Source organism: Struthio camelus, chromosome 2 (genome assembly GCF_040807025.1).
Source record: "Struthio camelus isolate bStrCam1 chromosome 2, bStrCam1.hap1, whole genome shotgun sequence".
Classification (NCBI taxonomy): Eukaryota; Metazoa; Chordata; class Aves; order Struthioniformes; family Struthionidae; genus Struthio; species Struthio camelus.
The window spans coordinates 80,227,402-80,246,630 of record NC_090943.1 but is presented as its reverse complement, the minus strand read 5'-3'; the positions used below and the strand labels follow the sequence as shown (position 1 = coordinate 80,246,630).

Genomic DNA, 19,229 nt, shown 5'->3' with positions numbered 1-19,229 from the left:
TCTCATGTTTGGAATTTGGTATAAGTATAAAACCCTTCCCGCTCCAGAACATTAAGGTCAGAGACAGACTTTATGTTAAATATTTCAGTCTGCATATATGGACTCATTGTATAGATAACCTTGTTGAGGCAGCATTTACCCACACAGCTATGGTAGTGGAACTAATTGCTGTGTGCCACCTGGGTACTTCTTTCACAGCGAAAATACCCTTCTTAGTGAGTTTTCATTTTAACTGGATATATTTTCTGTTAAATGGCACGATAAAATCCCCCCCCCCCCCACACCCCAAAACTAATTAATAAGATTGCCTATATTTACATGTTATCTATTAAAAGCGTCAGCTGCACCTATAAATTCTCTGTTAAAGCTCATTCTTCTGCCTCAAAAGTGTTTAGAATTAAGTTGCCAGGAAAGTGTAATTTTTATCTTTGGGAGGAAAAACAAGATGAGTTTTGTAATTGGAGCTAGTTCAAGCAAATCCAATAAAAGGCTGGATGCAGCCCAGTTACCTACACGAAGTGGGGGGGGAATGTCTTCTGGGGTAGCTTCGTCTGTTTTTATGTCTGCTTACCTGCTCGTGTGTAGGACTTGACTTCTGCCAAGAAACTGCATTAGTTTTTTAGTGCTTGGATTGAAGTGAAGACTCTTGCTACTTTCAGAGAGAAAGTAACATAAATAATCCTACAAGAAAAATAAGGCAGTTGGATCAGTGGGAATGGGAGCTTCCTGTTCAATACCTGTTAGGCAGCAGTAGCTGATGGTTGCTTCAATTGAGCTTTGTTGCTGGGGTGCATGTGCATGTCTGTCTGTCGGTGAATATTTGCAGTTTGGAGTATGGTTTGCTTTTAAGCCTGTTTTTCCCTCAGAGGCATAGATTTTTTTCTCAATTAGATTTGCTACTCTGTGAATCACTTTGAACTGACTCAGATGGTCTCTGTGGGTGATGGCAATACTCTAAAACTCAGTCAACTATCTTATTCCATGCTTTATTGCTAGTAAATAAAGACGTCGTTGTCTTAGCAGCTAGTGGAGTTCTCTCTTAGTGCACTGAGGGGTTTTGAATGCCTTCAGTCTGGGCAAAGAGATGTGCCTGCATACTTTGGAGGTCTGCTGTCACCACTTGCGGTGTCTTGCAGTGAAGGACCTTCACTTGGGAGGCTCTAAGGCTTCAGCACGGAAGAAATCTTGTTTATAATCTTAATTGTCAGAAGGTCAGTAGTCACTGGAACTGTGATACCTGCAGAAGGAAGGAAAAACAGAGCTGTTGTATCGTAGGGCTGGGGCTTGAGCCCATGCTCCGTGCTGAGGTTTCAGCTTGTAGAATCAGAAAGATCAGAAATAGAATAAATTTGGATTGCTGGTCTGTCCAAGCCTCCCTGTTCATTCTGGATTTGCCAGAGTCATGTATTTATTATCTGGTCCTGCCTTCTGTTGGAGGCTTAATGGGTTTGGAAGTAATCCGTGTCAGCTGAATAGGTAAGTAAGCAGTATTTTCAGCATACATTACTGAGCATCATTCTCATCAGGTACTTAACCTTAGGTAGGGCATCAGCTTGCATTGAACTTTTTGAGTCATTGAACTTTCATTTCTGTATAATCATTTTCGCGATGCACTCAACGCTCAATTATCTGGTGTAATGAGGAGTTGGGATAACTTGAGTAAAAATATGAATTATTCAAAACACATGTAAAATTAAGCTGCAAGAATATACTGCGAGGGAGTAACTGAAAGGAAAAAGGAAAGTTCAATGACACAGTCATATGTGGAGCACACTGATTCTGATCTAGCATTGATCCAAGCAGGTAAGTGGACAGTGTAGCAATGCTGTGCAACCACAGGTGACCTGTTGTTGATCACAGCTAGTTACTGTGGAGCCACCTTAGAGGATCATTCTGTCCAGTAGACAACCAGCTCACAGTATTCAAGTTTTGACTTGACTGAATTTTGTCTGTTTTGTCAATTTTAATAACAGACAGAACGCTTGACCAAGTGTAACAGCTGTCTGCCCGCCTCTTAGAAGTTGTTTCTGATTTGGAAGTTTTTAGAGTGTAAGCACTTATGTCCTCCTTAGTGACTGGGGGTGGAGGGGGGGAAGTGTGCAGAGTCAGGGCCTGGATCTACCCTCTTTTAATTAAGAATGCTAAACTATTTGCTCTTCGTTATTTCTGAACGCGTTTGACAGGTTTTACCTCAGAACGTCCTTCCTCTCCTACAAAAAGAAATCAACACTCTACTCTTGGAGCCTATTTTTATCTTCTTGGTGCTCCAGTAGATGACACTGAATGCAGCTGACCAAATGTGGTGACCAGATTTTTGACCCATATGTTATCCCCGTAGAGGTTTTGCTCGTCTCTATAAGGAGATGCGGTCGAAGGACCAGACTGTTTCAGTGGTAGGTCCTGAGAGTTCACCAGAGTTCAGCAATTTACAGATCTGCTCACTCACTAAGAATTTATGAGCTGATTCTGAAGTCACCATACTACCCTTTATTTCTTTCCCAGCCCTATCAGTACACTATAACACTGTCACTGTTCTTATCCAAAAGGAACCTGTTGCCTGATCAGATAACAACTGGTGCAGACCAGCAGCTGGCTGCATGATGCTAAATCTTAAAGTGTGAAAAGGAGAAACCACCTCTCCCTCTTATGATATCCTGATTTGACTTTCTCTTTTCCCATGTACAGAAATAAGTAATGCTTGAAGTTACCAATATGAATAGATAGATACAGATCAAGACTTGAAGATAGAGAGGCTGCTTACCAGTAACTTATTCTAGAGATGATGTCCACATCTGGTTCTGTCAGCCACCTTTTCTCTGAGTCCATCTTTAAGTACTTCTGTGTTTGAGAGAAATGATTTAAGGTCATACAGCATGCATAACATCTAAAGTAGACCGCTCTTTCATGCATTTCTTATCCTTGACCAGCAAAATCAGGAAGGCCTTGGGATTCAGCCAGCTGCTCAGGTTGGTAAAGGGCAGCATGTTGCTAGAACATTTTAAAATCACCTTAGTAGTATTCTATAAAATGTGTAATCTGTCTTGGCAGTTTGCTTTAGAAGGTATTAAATGATAGAAAATAAAATAAATATTTCATTAATAAAAAATACACTTGATTTACAGCTAGCATGGTGTTTGTTTGAGTCTAACTCTTAACATAACACAATTTTATCATATCCAGAGCTCACTATTATAGTGTTCTTCTAGTTAGGCTTCATTTTAGAGTTGATCTACAAGATGCAACAGGGGCAGAATCCATCATTGTTTGGTCTATAGGATAGAGTTAAATAGTTACATTTGTATTCTATCAACTCCAGTGGGTTCAGACTGAGAAGGAAAAGCTTTATTGCTTAAACTTGGAAACTTTTTCTCTATTCCAGCATTTACAGGTAGTAGTGGTATTTCTCCTTTCAGTTTACCTCCTGAAATCAGTGATCGTTTGATTACTTGCCTCATGTCAAAGTTTATTTCAGTCTACAAGGATCTTTTTGCTTTGCTTGAAAAATAAAAGGGCAAAACAAATTGAGGAAAAAATTAAATTCCAATTATTTCCTTTCTGTTTCACCGTACTGAGGTACACTGGGACATTTAGTTTCATTCTTTGCCAGATTCCTTTGCTTATGATTATATACTAAGGCTGCTTGGGTCTCTAACTATTCTGAAATACATTTGATTGATTTCCTAGTCTTAGACATAGTCCAAGAGCATCTGCCATTATATGTTAAATAAATAAAAAGTTCATTCTAAATGTGTAGCTACTTCATCAGTGGGCAGACCGTAGATGATTAAAAGGTGATCTTGCAACATATGTAGTGCCAAAAGGGGGAAAAAAAAAGGTCGTACAGATTAGAAGGTCCTTCAGTTGAGAAGAGTATAGGAATGTTTGGCCAAGTTGTTCTGCTCGGCTGATAGACATAATTTTATCACTTTTCCCTCTTGCTGCTCTAAGTATTTGGTTCTTAGACACTTTCAAAAGGTGTTTTGAGAGCATTTTGTAAAATACTTTGCATATACCTTCAGGCTCTGCAAGTAACAGTAAAATTCTCACGATGATGGCTTGGTTAGAGAGATTTAATACAGCTCTGAATCCTTTTCTGATTATGGTTTGTCAGTGCACTTTTATTATAACTCCTGCTGGTAGCTGGATACGTGGAGAGGAATTATCATCTAAGAACAAGATTAATCCTTCCACTCTTGCTTTTAAGGATTAATGGAAATGGTTGTGAAAATTCAGGGTTGTCCTTTTTTTTTTTTTTTTAATGAAAAGCCCTGTAATTACCTGAAGCAAGCTTGTCTTATTATGTAATATTTTATGTAACTCAAAAACAGTATGTTCCTGCAATGTACAGTTTTGTCTTTTACTCTCAGATAAGAGACCTGACTGAGAATATGCAAAGCATATGCTACCAGTTGTTGCTTCTTTTGCAAGAAGATAAATGATTACTTTTCTTTAGTTATGTCACCTATAAGCTTGGTTCTGTTTCTTTGTGTGTACTGTCTTTTTGCCAGCAGCCTAAAATTGGATGGAAATGCCGAGCGCTTTTGAGATCCATCCTTAGGATTCTTCACTGAAACTACTACCAAAGGCAAAAAGTTGAGCAGTTGTGTTTTTTCTTTCAAAGCTGTACATCTTCCTCTAGATGGCAATGCCAGAATAAAAGAGGAGTAGGCTGCAGCACAACAGAGGGACCTCCCCATAAGTTCTTTTGTCCAAGGCCAGACTAAGTTATAACAAAGCGTCTTCATACCCCTTCCTCATCCATCTAAAATGATTGAGATGGGCACCACTTCCCATGAAGGAAAGTACAGTGACATTTCTGCTTCTCGTCTATCCCAGGTTAAACAGCAAGGTCCTCCTTTTTTTCTTCTGAAAAGATTAGGAGTTTAGTGAGGGCAGAGCCTACTCTATTTTTGCTTACCTGCTGTGAAGTGCCCTGCATCTCTCTGAGCTTTCATGTTTCCTGCAGATTCGTGTAAACATCTTGGTTGGCTACAATCTGGTCATGTCTTCAAACTTTTCCTTGCAATCCTACAAGCTAGAACCGTCTTTCATTTTAAGTGAAAACTGAGATTTCAGGGTGTTTATGAGATTCCAAGAGCTGGCTCCATAGCCTAGAGTGCTTATGTCTCACCTATCTGGCTCACACTAACTCGCATCAGATAGCTGGAGAAACCAGACCAGGGAGAAAAGGAGGAGCCCCTGCAAGCGTATTGTTTGTGTCCAGCACTGCTGTGGACCTGCATAGTAGGAGCCTCCTTAACATTGCACAAAAGAGTATGAGTGAGCTGGAGAGAATGGAGGAACATAGAACTGAAGCACATCTCAAACAGGGAAATGTGGAAAAGGGAACAAAATTGAGGGGGAACGCGAGCACACGAAAAACAGCATTCACCGAAGAAAGGAGGACAGAAGCGTTGGAGACAGAGATAGATACAGAAAGCCTTAAGGTCGTAGAAAAAATGGATGATTGTAAAACTCTTAATTTCCTTTCTGTTATGGAAAAAAAGAAAAGAGGCCCAGGTCCTTTCATCCTCCCCCACCTCAAAAACTAGATCAGAGAAGAGGTGGCAATCAAAATGTTTGGAGAAAAATGGGTTGAGCGATCATAACTGGATTTTCCTTCCAGACCGTGCCAGCTGGTTGACAAAATCTGCTTAAGGAAGACTTTTCTTCTTGGATATGTAGGATTCTGAATCCATAGCAAGCGTTCAAACTTCCGCCTCTTTGCTTGGATCCATACAACACATACCTATAGAGGTTCTGAGTGAATGGAGATAGTCCTCTATATGTCACCCAACCCCACTGCTGCTGCACAGCGTGCCTCTCCAGTGAATATAGGTGACCCAAAGTCCACTGAACTCCAGCAGGTATTAGATCGGAGTAGAGGATGGTTCCTGTTACTGAGTTCGTAACACTGACAAGTTTGCATCAACCCAATGATATAATAAATGGCAAAATGTCGTGCCGTGTAAGAACACTTCACCTTGAAAACCAAGCAGATTTATCTGAAATAAACAACGGACTATAAAACAAGGAGTTTTGTAATACCATTTTTGAAAACCACTTTTCAGAAAAGAAACAATTGCATTTCAGAATTTATTAGAGTACATCAGTAAAATGTAAAGTATAATGAGTGCATCCGCTTTTGTGATTACACTGAACTATATTTTAAAATCTATCAGCATTATAGGAGAAGATTGGAAAAAAGAGCCTGGCATACACATTTTTAGTGTATTTTGCAGCCCTTGCTCTTTCATACTCATAAAAACTTCAATTTAGCAAAAAGGAAAAGAATGTCAAAGAAATTATGAAGAGTTGAGGCACTGCAGGAGAAGCAGTAGTCAAAATAGCTGGGACCCAGCTATGGTATATGCCAGGCCAGCATTTTAAGCATGTGTCTTAGTCGACAGTGAACACAGAGGAAAAATAGCTATTAATAAGCAGTGGTTTCCACCAGTTTTATATTGAGACTTAACATTTCAGCTCCTGAGGATGGATTTAACTATGATAACTACAAGTTATGTATTCCTTTAAATGTGTTTAACATTGGAGGAAAAATTTACTTTCGGATTAAGATTTGCCTGTACGCGTTTATGAGCAACAGTAGCTGAGTCCCGCTAAAATAAGATCTGTACTGTTCTCCAGCAGCTGCAGAGGGCTACGTTAGTGAACACACTTAAAAAAAAGAAATACTGAGATGGCAAAACCCATATAGGAAATGGACTTCATTAGTGTCAGTAAGGTGAAAGAAAATAAAATTGACTAGCACTTTTGGCGCTTAGATGCTCTCCATTTTTTAGGCTTCTGTTTTGGAGAGCATTGCTAGCTGCAAGTTGAATCTTATTCCACAGGTAAGTATTCCATCAGTTGCATTTAGCTTGGGAGAGTCTCCTAAGCCTGACACGTCAATAAAGTGAATATATAAAAATCTATAAAGGTCATTTACCATACTGATGGCATTATTACAGATTGACATTTTCAAGCTGATCTGTATGGGTGGCATGCTGTCACATACCAGAATCCTTGTACTTGTTGCAGTGGCATTCATTCATTATGGTAGTCATGCGCAAATTAAGTGCATTTACCCTTGCAGCACCGTCTGCAAATTCAGCGGGAAACAAAACTTTGTATCCTATATTAAACAGCTTTGTGGGAAGAACTCCTCCATGTCAACAAACACCCACCCGTTCACAGCACAGTATTTGGAAACATAGGAACTAATGTTTTCCAGACAAGAATCTCCCTTTTCTCTTGAAACTTTGAAGTGATTCAGTTTGTTTTCCCCAAAGAGAAAATGAAATAAATAAAGTGTGACATGATAATCCCCCAGTATCCACAGGATTCCCCAAGGTAGCTCTGAGATTATTACATTTCATGCAAAAGGAAACAGCTCTCACAAGTTTCAACAGCAGCTCACATTTTCAGCATTTTGTAATCAGTGAAGCGTGCATACAGGTGTTTGCAGATCTACGTATCGTTTCTCAGTTTTGAATCAATGAAATATCAGTACCAGCTTTTGTTGAGACATGTATTATGATTCTCAGTGCAATTTTAAGTGATTGCACTGTGCAAGATTGACATGGGTTTATCGAAGAACCCTAAAAACATTCTGACTACATTTCATATGATTTTATTCCTGCAGTTCACGAACATGTTATCCGTAATTCATTATTCTTCATACTTTGAGTACTTCCAGTAGAGTTTTTGGCCTTGGAGTGAGATCTTCTTGTGCCAATAGAGAGACCTTTTTATTTCAGTGGGCCACCAACAAGAAGAAGCATCAGCTGCTCTGATTGCTGGGGCAGGGCCTCTGTGCTTAGTGGGTCTACAGAATTTTTTCATAGGTGGAACAAATTGACGTTGAATGTTTGCACAATAAATAGACTTTTTTTTTTTTTTAACCTCAATCAAGATATTTTTGAGCTACTTTCAAAGAGCATTAGGGTTTTAGGCTTCGAAACATCAAAGACGGTTGGAAAATCTTTTATTTTTCTTGCTGTTTCAGATGGCTTGTTTTTTTCTGTCTACTATTAGTGGACTATTGCTTTAAATAAGACTTACCTTAATACTGTGGACAAGTAGCCTGAGTCCCACTGAGACTGGTGAATCCTTTTTCTTTCTTCCATGAGTATAAAAACATTCTAAAAGAACATTACCTGGAGTGAGGGAGAAAAGTAGCACACATTACAAATCAAGAGAAAAATAGCTAAATTAAAAAAAAACTTTACATGCAAGTATCTGTTGATACATATTAACATTTGATGTCTGCCAAAACTATCTAACCTGTCTAAAATGTGATGATACATAATGGTGTGGGGATGGATTTTTTAGCAACGTATGTTTGTCATTTCAGCATTAGTACTTGTAATCATACATAGGGACCATTAAAGCACATATCATTCTACCCAGTTACCTATTCAGCATGGAAACCTGTTTTTAGAGAAGAAAATTTTAACAAAGTTAACAAGTAAGGTTTTTATTTCAGCTTCCTCTGCTTTCAGTGTTCAATGTGTATATGTGTAAGAGTATTACATGTATATCTTTAAAGAAAGGGAACTCAATGAGCGACTAAGAATTTTTTCTACAATTCTGTAAGCTCTAATAATGAAGTTGAAAGCTTTTTGAAGCGTTTGAAGCAAAGTTCCTATTGTAATGAAATTTTTACACACACGTGGAATGAAGAGGTGAAGTCCAAACCAGGAAACCGTTACTAATAAGTCTGATTTTACCTTTTGCCATCACAAGTCTTGGGTCTTAAAATCCAAAGGTAAAATAGTTTGACAAGTGCAGTGGTGCAGCGTAACTTCTGAGAGCCCTGGAAACCAGCAAGGTTCCCCACAAAGCCCCTCGGGTACCAACTTGCGGTTACTTCCCTTCGGGGATGTGAGTTTGGGGAAAATATGGTGGGTTACAGACCAACCTCAAGGAAGCATTTAATAGGCCAATGAGTGAAAGTTATGGCGAGGAGTAGGAGAGCTATCTTATCTGCTCAGCTTCACATACCCCAGGGAGTTGTTCATCCTGTTGCCTGCTGTGGAGCTGAGATGTCCTGCAGACTAGCAGCGTACCAGAGAGAGAGGTGAGCAATACAGAAAACTAGGTAACCTGGTAGCCTAGTTCCCTTCCAAAGTTTTGGCACGTTTAATGTGTTCCTAGGAAAAGTTTTCTTTCAGTTACAGCAGCTTTTTCAATAAAACGGTGCTGTCAAAACATCTCTGCCTACCTCTGCTAATAAATTCCTTTGACGTTTTACATCACAGTGGATAAACATAATTAATAGAGGTTTGTTTGCTGGTTCTTTGCACTTATAGAATAGTGTTTGGGAATGAAAACAAAAATTTTACTGCTTTCTCAGGGGAAACAGTGTTTTATAATGACCCCTTTTCTTCTTTACAGACCCATGTATCTAATTTGTTTTTCATTTGAGAACTCATCAAGTTGTCACTCTCTCTTAAGCTCATGGACTCTCCTCAGTTTTAGTAATCCTTAAGGGAAATAGGTTATCATCTTATTATTTATTGTTTCTCAGTTTTACTTTCAAGAAGTACTATCTGTTTTTCCTGGACTTTTTTTTTTTTCTTGTCTTCTCCAATTTTTTCAGTATCACCATCATTTTTTTCATCTTTTCCAAAAAAGAAAGAAGATATTGTTATCGAAAGTTTTAAGTGAGGTAGGGCCAAAGTGAGGTTACCTTACCATTGAATGCCTGCTCAGAAGTCTCTTTCTTTTCTTTTAAGCAACTGAGCAAACTCTTGGTCACACACAGTTAGTGTTGGTTATTCTGATAATCTGAAATAAAGGGATGGTGGCAAAGCAAAGACAGAGTTAACACAGCAGATAAAATCACTTATGTTGTACAAATGCCCGAAGATGAATCTGACTCTCATGTTAATATAAGTGCATATGTCACTGGGACAGACTACATAATTTTTTTTTTTTTCCAAATGTTTTCAGAGCCAAATTTTGTGTCGTCTTATGACATTGGGAACTTTACTTACTTCTTCTTCCGGGAGAATGCAGTGGAGCATGACTGTGGGAAAACAGTCTTCTCTCGTGCTGCTCGGGTGTGTAAAAATGATATTGGTGGCAAATTTGTGCTGGAGGATACTTGGACTACTTTCATGAAAGCTCGTCTGAACTGCTCTCGCCCTGGAGAAATTCCGTTTTACTATAACGAACTACAGAGCACTTTCTTCCTGCCAGAATTGGACTTGCTTTATGGGATTTTTACCACTAATGTGTAAGTAAATTCCATGATACGTTTTATTTTCTTACAATTTATGACAGTAAAAACTAAAGCTTCTTAGCTACCTCCTTCTGTAGATGGAAGAGAGACGAAGTAAACGTTATAAATTCAAACGACCGCTTTCTCCGATCCACTCTCCTTTTGTGAACAAGTATCAGTTCCAAATGCTTGCATTAAATTTTTGAAGGCATACAAAAGAAGGAAGGATTCTTAATCTTTCCCTACAGCAAGGAGATGGTTTTATTTAAGGCTATTTCGTCACCTTTTTCATACAGTATTCTAAGCACGTGATTATGTATTTCACAGCTTATTACAAATAAATAATATATAGTATACAGTATTTCAAAACATATTTATGAAATACTGTTGTCATAATTGTAATTTGATCATGTCAGTCCTACGATTTCAACCATATCATGCTCACCTTACTCAAAAGAGCATGAGAGGTGCTCTTAAATATTCTGAATCAGTGCCAGCATATCCTAGTGTGAGTTTGTGCATCAAACCCGGTGTTTAACCTAATTTCAACAGAACCTGTTATGTCAACAAGATAAAATTCTAAAATATACAATTTAATCTCAAAATTTAACATTTGATTAACGTTAAAGCATTGTGGATGGACATAAAAGCTTCCTAGACTCTGAGCTTGGTACCAGGAATAGCTTAATTTTTAGAAAAAAAGACACTGTCATGTCAGACATGAGATGAAATGATTGCTTAAAATGTGATAGCTGGAGTTCATATGTTGCTCGGTAAGAGCAGCCCATTGTGAGCAGGATTTCAGATTTTGGTTTCTGATTCTGCTACCTGCTTGCAATATCATGCTGTGTAAGGCAGTTTTGCCCAGAAATTTAAAAGATATTTGGGCACCTGAAACATAGGTCAGTGCCCCTTTCTACCGCTAGAAACACCTGAATACCTACCGTCTGTACATTAGGATATATCCATATAGCCAGGTGGAAGCAGGTACAAATTAATCCAAGCAAGTTGTGATCCCCAAGATGTTTGGACAGTGAGCGTGAGTTTGGGCCGTTGCTAGTTTCTCCTGATTTTGGTACGGTCCTGTATTAACATGTCCAAATGGCTTCCAGACTAAGGTGGGCCAGTGGAGAGACAGTAGACCATGAGCGTGGCTGATGGGGGGCTGGTTGCACCAGGCTGCGGAGGTCCCCCAGTTGTAACGTGGGGATGATAAGTTTAACCCTGGTTTTGAGCAATGTATTGAAGTTAGGGACTGCTTTTTAAAAAGAATCGTAGAGAATATGGGACTACCGAGGACAGGAAAATCCGATGCCATTTTCAGTGGCTTTTAAGATTGCATTAGTTTGTTTTACTAGTTAGCCTGAGTTTTAGAAGACACAGATTTCTCAGGCGGCATGCTGATGTTCAACCTAACCTTTCACGAGGACTCAAAATAGCCCCGACGCTGTCCTGCCAAGGAAACCCCGACCAGAAGGATTCTGTCCCAGAACACCCACAAGGCTTCGATCGTGCAGTGGCAGCAATGCTCTTCTCCCCAAAGGAGAGCTCCGTTGAGATTATATTTGTTCCTGTCATCACATATGACAAATAAAGTTTTGGAGATTGCTGAAACGTTGTAGAGTGAGGATTGCTTCCCCGGGTTGAATATCTGTTAACAGAGATCTGCACAGCCCATGTGATCCGCGTTTCAGTTCCGCATCCTGACAATGGAGAAGTGCCATGGCTTCCCGGGAGAGGGAACAGCATGCTCCTTTCCATCAGTGTAACAGCATCAGATATTACCAAACCATACTCAGCTTTCTTCGATCTCAATGTTTTCAGAATTACAGTGATTTTATTTTGGGTTATTTATAAAATTATGCCGCAATGATTGTTTAATGTACTGTGCATCGCTTTGTGGAGGGGGGAGAAAAAAGAAAAACAAAAACCACAGCATTTCTGTCAATAAAGATGGTGAGTAATAGCAAAACTAGCGCCATTTAAGTGTAGTTGACTGTTAAATTCAGTATCACTGCTGCTTCTTAATGAAGCTGATTTTGTTTCTTTTAGACCATCGAAAATTTTGTAAGCATGAGTCCTTTGAGGACTTAAGGAAATTCAAGAAGACATTGATATTGTTAATAATATGAGTGAGCTGTCTTTAATGCTAGTTCATATAGGCAAGGTTTTACCAAATCCATTGTTAACTGATTCTGCAGTAATTATTAGCATGAAATTTCTAGTTTTGGAGCGATAAGCGTTTGAAAGGAAATCGTTCGTTTGCCTTACTGTCTTTCAGTTGTTGGTAGATTTGATCCCCTGGGGCTGCTTTTTCTTTCCATTTGGAGTGTCTATAGCAGGCCTTCTAAAGTCTTGTGTAAACTACAGGATAAGTGAGGGAAAAAAAAAAGAAAGGGAATATCGCCAGTTTTATCTGCAGTGGAAATTTGTGTAGCTATCTGCCACCTTCACTCTCCATCCCTTTTTCTCACATTTTGGAAAAGAACAATGCAGAAGCTCATTTCTGTTGCTTACATGCATTGTAAAAGAATTATTTCAGACTTTAATTTATTGTTAGCTACTGATAATGTGGCTTTTTTGCATCTATTGGAAGGTTTTGTTATACATATTAAAACTCGTAAATGCTGCAGATTTTTGAAGTTTACTTTATGATCAAAATAAAGTAAGTTTTCCGTGTTAAGTATTCTCACAGCCACTTAACTGTAGTGACTGTCACTACAGTGACTACAGAATTATTTTATTTATATATATCACATTTTGAACACAAGAACAGGAAATTGTACTTTGCCTGGCGTCCGTTTATTTCTCTAACGGGTTTATCTTATAAAGGATGTGGCCTAAGTTATTTTCTCTTGATGGGTTTCTGGAACTTGCATTTTTATTGCTGTATAAGGCCATTTGGAAGATAGGATTTTTGTTCAAGTGCCTTACCTGGTGCTTCCATAGGGTCTAGGCAGACGCCATGAGTCAAAAATCCTTACACTCCATACGTAGCTGATTGTATAAAATAAATATTAATGACCCCTGAGAATAATCTCATTATCAGCTTTTGAACTAGAAGAAAGATGTCCTTGATGCATGTGATTTTGTGTGGGAGTCAAGTAATGGCCTTGTGATATTAGAGCAGCAGCAGAAGGAAGGAAGTTCTGAATTTTTCCAGTCACCAGCTACTTGGCAAGGGTGACGAAAATTTTAGGATGGCTATGCCTAAGTCAGCACATCATTTCCCTGAGATATCATCTTCTGGCTGATCATATTCCTGTTGTTAATTACCTGAAGGGCTGGAGAGTTAACAAGGAGAAATATTGCCTTATATTTTTTTTTTTAAGCAAATGAACTTAATGTTGTTAATTAAGTTAATGTTTATATTTCTCTTGCAGGAACAGCATAGCAGCCTCAGCAGTTTGTGTTTTCAACCTGAGTGCCATAACTCAGGCCTTTAATGGACCCTTCAAATACCAGGAAAATTCTCGCTCTGCTTGGCTTCCATATCCCAATCCAAACCCTAATTTTCAGGTATAAGTATGTGGGGGAAGAACAGTAGTTTACATGAGTTTTCTTCAAAATGTCATATGGTTCATAGTTAACGAGCCCGGTTTTACACTATATTATAGCATAAGAAGTCAAAAAAAAAAAAAAAGCCCTAAGAGATCTCCCTATTTCATCAGACTTAATCATACTTAATTTTATCCTTCCAAAAACTTCTGTGGTTTGAAAAGCAGATGTGCGTTGAAGGGTAGGAGTATAAAGGCTCAGCTTTGATCTTCTATCAAAATTGAACAGTATTATAATCATCTACCAAGGTAACGTTAACTCCTGACTGAAGAGTAATCAACCTTCTCTTCTCTTTTACACTGTATTTGTGGTGTTAGAACCTGGAAAGGAGAGACTGTTTGACAGAAAAGAAGAAAAACCACAAAAAAAAACACAGAGAGAAGTGGTAGGAATTTGTAAATTGGCCAGTGCAAAGTGGTCCACGTTCCTTGAAAGAATCTGATTTTTAATCAGAGTTTGTGAAATGGTGTGCCTGTCGTTTGAACTTGTCAGCCTCAGAGTGCGTAATCCTCTGAAGCTGGCTGACAGTGTCAAACTAATTAGTCCGAGGTGGGTCAGTCAGGGGAACTCTCTACAAAGAGAAAAGGATCTTTCGAGTAAGCACGCATATGTTTTTTTATTCTTCTGCATGGGCATCACTCCTACCAGGAAAGTTTTCATGAGAGGGGGGTTCCAGCAAGAGAAATAGAAAGGAAAATGACATTAATTTGGTTAACAACGCTAACTTTCCATCGAGATGCTTAAGTGGAGATGCATCCTTTCACCCACTCTTTATCACCATGCAATTGCTTAGGTTCAGGTCCCTTATAACAGCGAATCCCACAGGAGCTTTGCCTCTCTTCTTGAAAGGGTCGTAAGATCTTTGCAGACATGAAACGCAGTCAGCTGCAGGGGACTTGCTGGTAGTTTCATCTTTCTTTAGTACTGCCAGGTTTATACAAACAAAGGAGAATAAAGCACTAAATCTGCTCTGAATTATAGGCCAGAGCCCCATTATCTTTTTTAAGCAATATGTTTGGCATTATGCCCAAGTGATAGAACACCATTGAAGCAAGCTGTATTGAAGAAACAGGCGATACTTGAATATAGCTTTTTACGTATCATAGTAATATTTGTGTTGTCAGGACAGCGATAGCAAGAGGGTCAAAATGGTGCTTGATTTGTGAAGGAAGAGGCCTGAAGAAAGGCTTGCATGTAAAAAGTCTTCTCTCTTTTTTTCCAACCAGATGAGCAAGTCAAATAAGAGTTACTGGCATCTCCTTGTAAACTTTGCCTAACTTAACGTGTTGGTAATTCCTGTGTGAGCATCTCTTGCCGAATGGTGCATGTAGGTGAAGTGCAAGTCTCTAGGGTGTTGTCCGTGCTTGCCCCTAACTCCCAGTCAAGGCAGGGAAGTGCTGAAGAAATTTCTTGCTCCGATTGCTGACAGATTCGAATATCGCTGTCACTTCCTTTATCAGCTTTACAAGAGTTGCAGAAACACTTCTGTCCTCTTTGAGCAACAGCTTTGCTGACCGGCTCTATAAAGTTAGAAAATGGCCCTTTGGGAAACAGTATTCAAGTCAATTCGCTTTAACTGGTCTCCAGGTACCTTTAGTGATAGCGAACTTCTGTACTTTCACAGATGCTATCTTTTTGTTCTGTAGAAGTGCCTGATTTCTGGCTCCTCAGCTGCGGTGCTGGCATACCTCCGAAGCTAGCCTGATGCCTAGGTGGAACTGTTTTGGTGACTGCCTAGTGCTTAATCTCAGTTTCAGTGTAGGTATTGGACGTACACGGGATTTATTCATTAGTGGAGCCACTAATTTCCTTCCTAGAAAGGAAGACTTTTTCTTTTGTAGCGCGCTTACCATAAAATATCAGGAGTGCTGATCGTATATCTCAGAATTGGATTTATGCTCAGGAGTATTCATGTACTCATCAGTAATAGGCAGAAGTATGTGGTTATGAAGGGAGTCTACTGCTAGATAGTGATAGTTGCATCAAGCGCTCTGTTTCCATGGCTAGATCATATAATGAAATAGTTTCCAGCTTGCTATTGGTGTCACAGTGCTCAGATATGGCAAGCCTTTAAGAACACTCTTTCTCTCCAGAGCTTGTTACTTCTCTCTTTACGCGATGAGACCAAGGACCATATATATTTCAGCGTACTATGAGCGTTCCAGCTGGAATCTTTGCTGCTTAATATATTCGGAGAGATTCTTCTTTTGCTTCTTTGTTTTAATTTTTCACTGGCCTGACATGCTGGGTGCTCACAGAACAAGTAGTGATTTCCTGCCTCACCGTATTTCCTCCCTCTCAGTTCTCCAGTCTGTGGAAATTGGAGACATTTTTGACATCTCATTGTAAGGTTATTAATTTGGGTTTTTCTTAAAATCTGTGGATTCGAACCGATCAGTTAATCTCAGATTGAAAACATGGCAGTAATGTTACTCAAAAATAACTAGCCGAGTTTCGCACATTGTGTTATTTAGTTTATGCTGTGATTCATAATGTTGATTATGACATAACAGAATACTTAAAATACAGCGGAAAAAGCATGTCTTTGGCATGTCTTTCATATCACCAACATATTTGATAAATACTGTAAAGTTCTGTTTTGCTTTTCTGATGTGATAATGGAGAAATAAACATATGGGTTTATGGTTTACCTGCTCACATGAAGCTCTCTCTTTAGTGTCCCTTAGTTAGCTGAATATGAAGATGCTAAAATTAATTGCCAAATATTGTGCTTTATTTGTACTTAGAATTTGTGCTTGCAGTTACTGAACGTTCTCTTGCTAAGCGTTAGTACAGTTTTCTGTTATGTAATATGGTCAGTTTTAAGGCAAAAATGTATTTGCTGTGGATAACACTTTATAGTTAGAGCTCCACACGGTCCATTTTTGGCTTAATGAACATAAAGAAGCTTACAGACTCAACGTTGTGCTTTGACCTGGGATTTCTGTTAGTCCTTGGCTGTGGTAAGACATGAGATTTTTCTCTGGAAAACTGCCATGTCTTTAGCGCTCAGTGAAAAATAGTAAAGAAAACGATTTTAAAAAATTCTGTGGTTTGCTGGATGGTGGTTTTTCTCCCCTTAGTACCACATCAGGAAAGTGGGGCTTTCTCAGTCCTCGAGTGGACAGTCTAGTTAGCGCCGAAATGAGACTTGAATTTGGAATGCCTCAGTATCACTACAGGATATGCCAGTGGTATTTGTTTCCCTGTACTGTAAATCAGAGAGCAAATCTGTTGTTATTGCATATGATAACATTACTTTTCCGTGTTTACAGTGTGGCACCATGGACCAGGGTCTGTATGCGAACCTGACTGAGAGGAATCTTCAGGATGCTCAAAAATTCTTTTTAATGCACGAGGTGGTCCAACCAGTTACTACCATTCCTTACTTCATGGAAGACAATAGCCGGTTTTCCCACGTGGTGGTGGATGTGGTGCAGGGCAAGGACATGCTTTTCCATATCATCTACCTTGCCACAGGTATGAGCGCTGTGTTGCGGAGATACCTGCAAAAGTCTGTGAGGTCTATGCATTTTAGCAGTCTGTGAGTCAGTTTTGGAGTATTTGTAACACCTAGAATACGTTTTTCCCTCCTTGGCAGCATTAACTCTTATCTTTTCCTTGTCCAGAGTAGGTGAGATGGGCAGTTTGCAATGTGTTTGTTTATCCTGTGAACTCCAGCGTTGGTCTCCGTTCCCCTTCCGCCTTTGGAAGGGACGAAGCCTACGTGCTCTTGTGGGAGCAAATGGTTGGAAAATCCATGAACAGGAGTTCACTGAGTTTCTCTGCCTTTTCATTCTTTTTATGTAGTCTGGATCCTGGGGTCCATCATCCAAGGGTAAGATGCTTTAGAATCCTTTGAAATAGAAGAAACTCTACAAATAGCAAATACAGTTATTGCTATTGCTATTTCTCTGTCTTCTACTCACACATATTTTATTACATTTCCTTTTCGTCTCGCTTTACGTTGTTCAGTCTTACACGTTTTTACCCCATGGAAGAAAAATAGCCCTTCTTTTTATGGAAGAAAAATAGCCCTCCAGTTAAATTTTCCTTGGTTATAAGTATTGCTTTCTTGGTTCAAAATTTCATTCAGGCTTTTAAAAAATACTGAGGGTCTCCAAGAACTGCTTTTAGAGAACAAGAGTGTCTCTAACTGTGATTGAAATATTAGGTTAGAGCAACAAATGTACGATCTTGTGGCAAAAATCTTAAGGTTATTCTCACATACAAGTATGTGAGAATGTATGCACACTAGTGAGGAATAACTCATCTAAGGAATGGTTTGCTAATGAGAATATTTAGCAAACCATTCTCATGGTTTGAGACTGGGCAACACATGGTAAATTTAGGGGGGAAAAAAATCTTGATTACCAAGAGGAAAAGAACCCTAAACAACTACTGATTCGATCTTGCAATCAGTGAAGTCGTTTTCAAAAATGTCATCAGTTCAATAGAAACTGGATAAGTCATTTTGGTTACTAAAATTATGATTTGCTAATGAAGATTGCCTATTCTACAGCTTATTGCTTAAAGAGCCTGAGAAAATGTGCATTGTAGTTCAATATATGATTTAATTTTCTCTTGAAAGTGTGATACTCATTTTTGATAGAAGACCGCTTCTTTGCTTCTTTTTGAGATTGAATAAATTTTATGGTAATTTGATATGTTGAAGTGAGACAGTATTTCTTGTTGTCCTGGTAAATAAAGCTTTCTCATTGTGCTCCTTGAAAGATAGGCAGTAAAATAAATAGTTTTTAAAAGATTTTAATAACTTTTAATAGCTTTTAACAGGTTTAAGCTGTGCTGGAATTTGGCCAGTTGTAATCAAAGCAACCTGCTGGTTAGAAAATTATGGCATTTTAAGTGAAATTGTACCTATACTAAAAGCTATTTGTATCACAGAACTCTAACAGAAACTGAATTACAGAAATATGTATTGAATTGGTTTTATATAAAGACATTGGCACCACATTGTGGGATAGTTACATTACAATGGCAGCACCTAGAATGATGTAGTTTTTCATAATTCTGATTGTCTTCACTTCAGTTTTCGGTTTTGCTTCCTGTGTTTCCTTTTATATTTGATTCAATGACGAGGAGCCAAAATTTTAAGTTTCATGGTTCATTAATAAGTTGTGTTCGGTAAAAGTTCTAGGCTCTTTTTATGCATCTGTCTTGCTGTTGAAAAGATACTGCTCTTATACTCTTTATCATATATACTTGTCCTGCACTTTCATTCTTCTCTATAGCTATTTTCAGTTACTCATGTAAGCAGGATACTAGGTTAGATGGATCTTCAGTTTGACACTGTTACAGACTCTTATGTAACAAGAAAGCATGGATTTATAAATGTGAGAAACTGTACAATGAAGAAACATAAGTAATTATATAGGTTTTTTTTTTAATGTCATGATACTGGTACTGATGCAAGATCTTATTTCAC

The 19,229-nt window shown here is 38.7% G+C and overlaps 1 protein-coding gene across 31 annotated transcripts in view; it reads left to right on the top strand.

The window, feature by feature from the left end:
• Positions 1–19,229, top strand: part of SEMA5A (semaphorin 5A) — a 315,141-nt gene that overhangs the window by 178,506 nt on the left and 117,406 nt on the right. For all 31 annotated transcript variants that reach the window (XM_068931379.1, XM_009665155.2, XM_068931382.1 and 28 more), the window contains 3 exons: positions 9,955–10,240; positions 13,609–13,744; positions 17,059–17,263. In XM_068931379.1, coding sequence (XP_068787480.1) covers positions 9,955–10,240; positions 13,609–13,744; positions 17,059–17,263 — 627 coding nt within the window. The remainder of the gene's footprint in view (positions 1–9,954; positions 10,241–13,608; positions 13,745–17,058; positions 17,264–19,229) is intronic.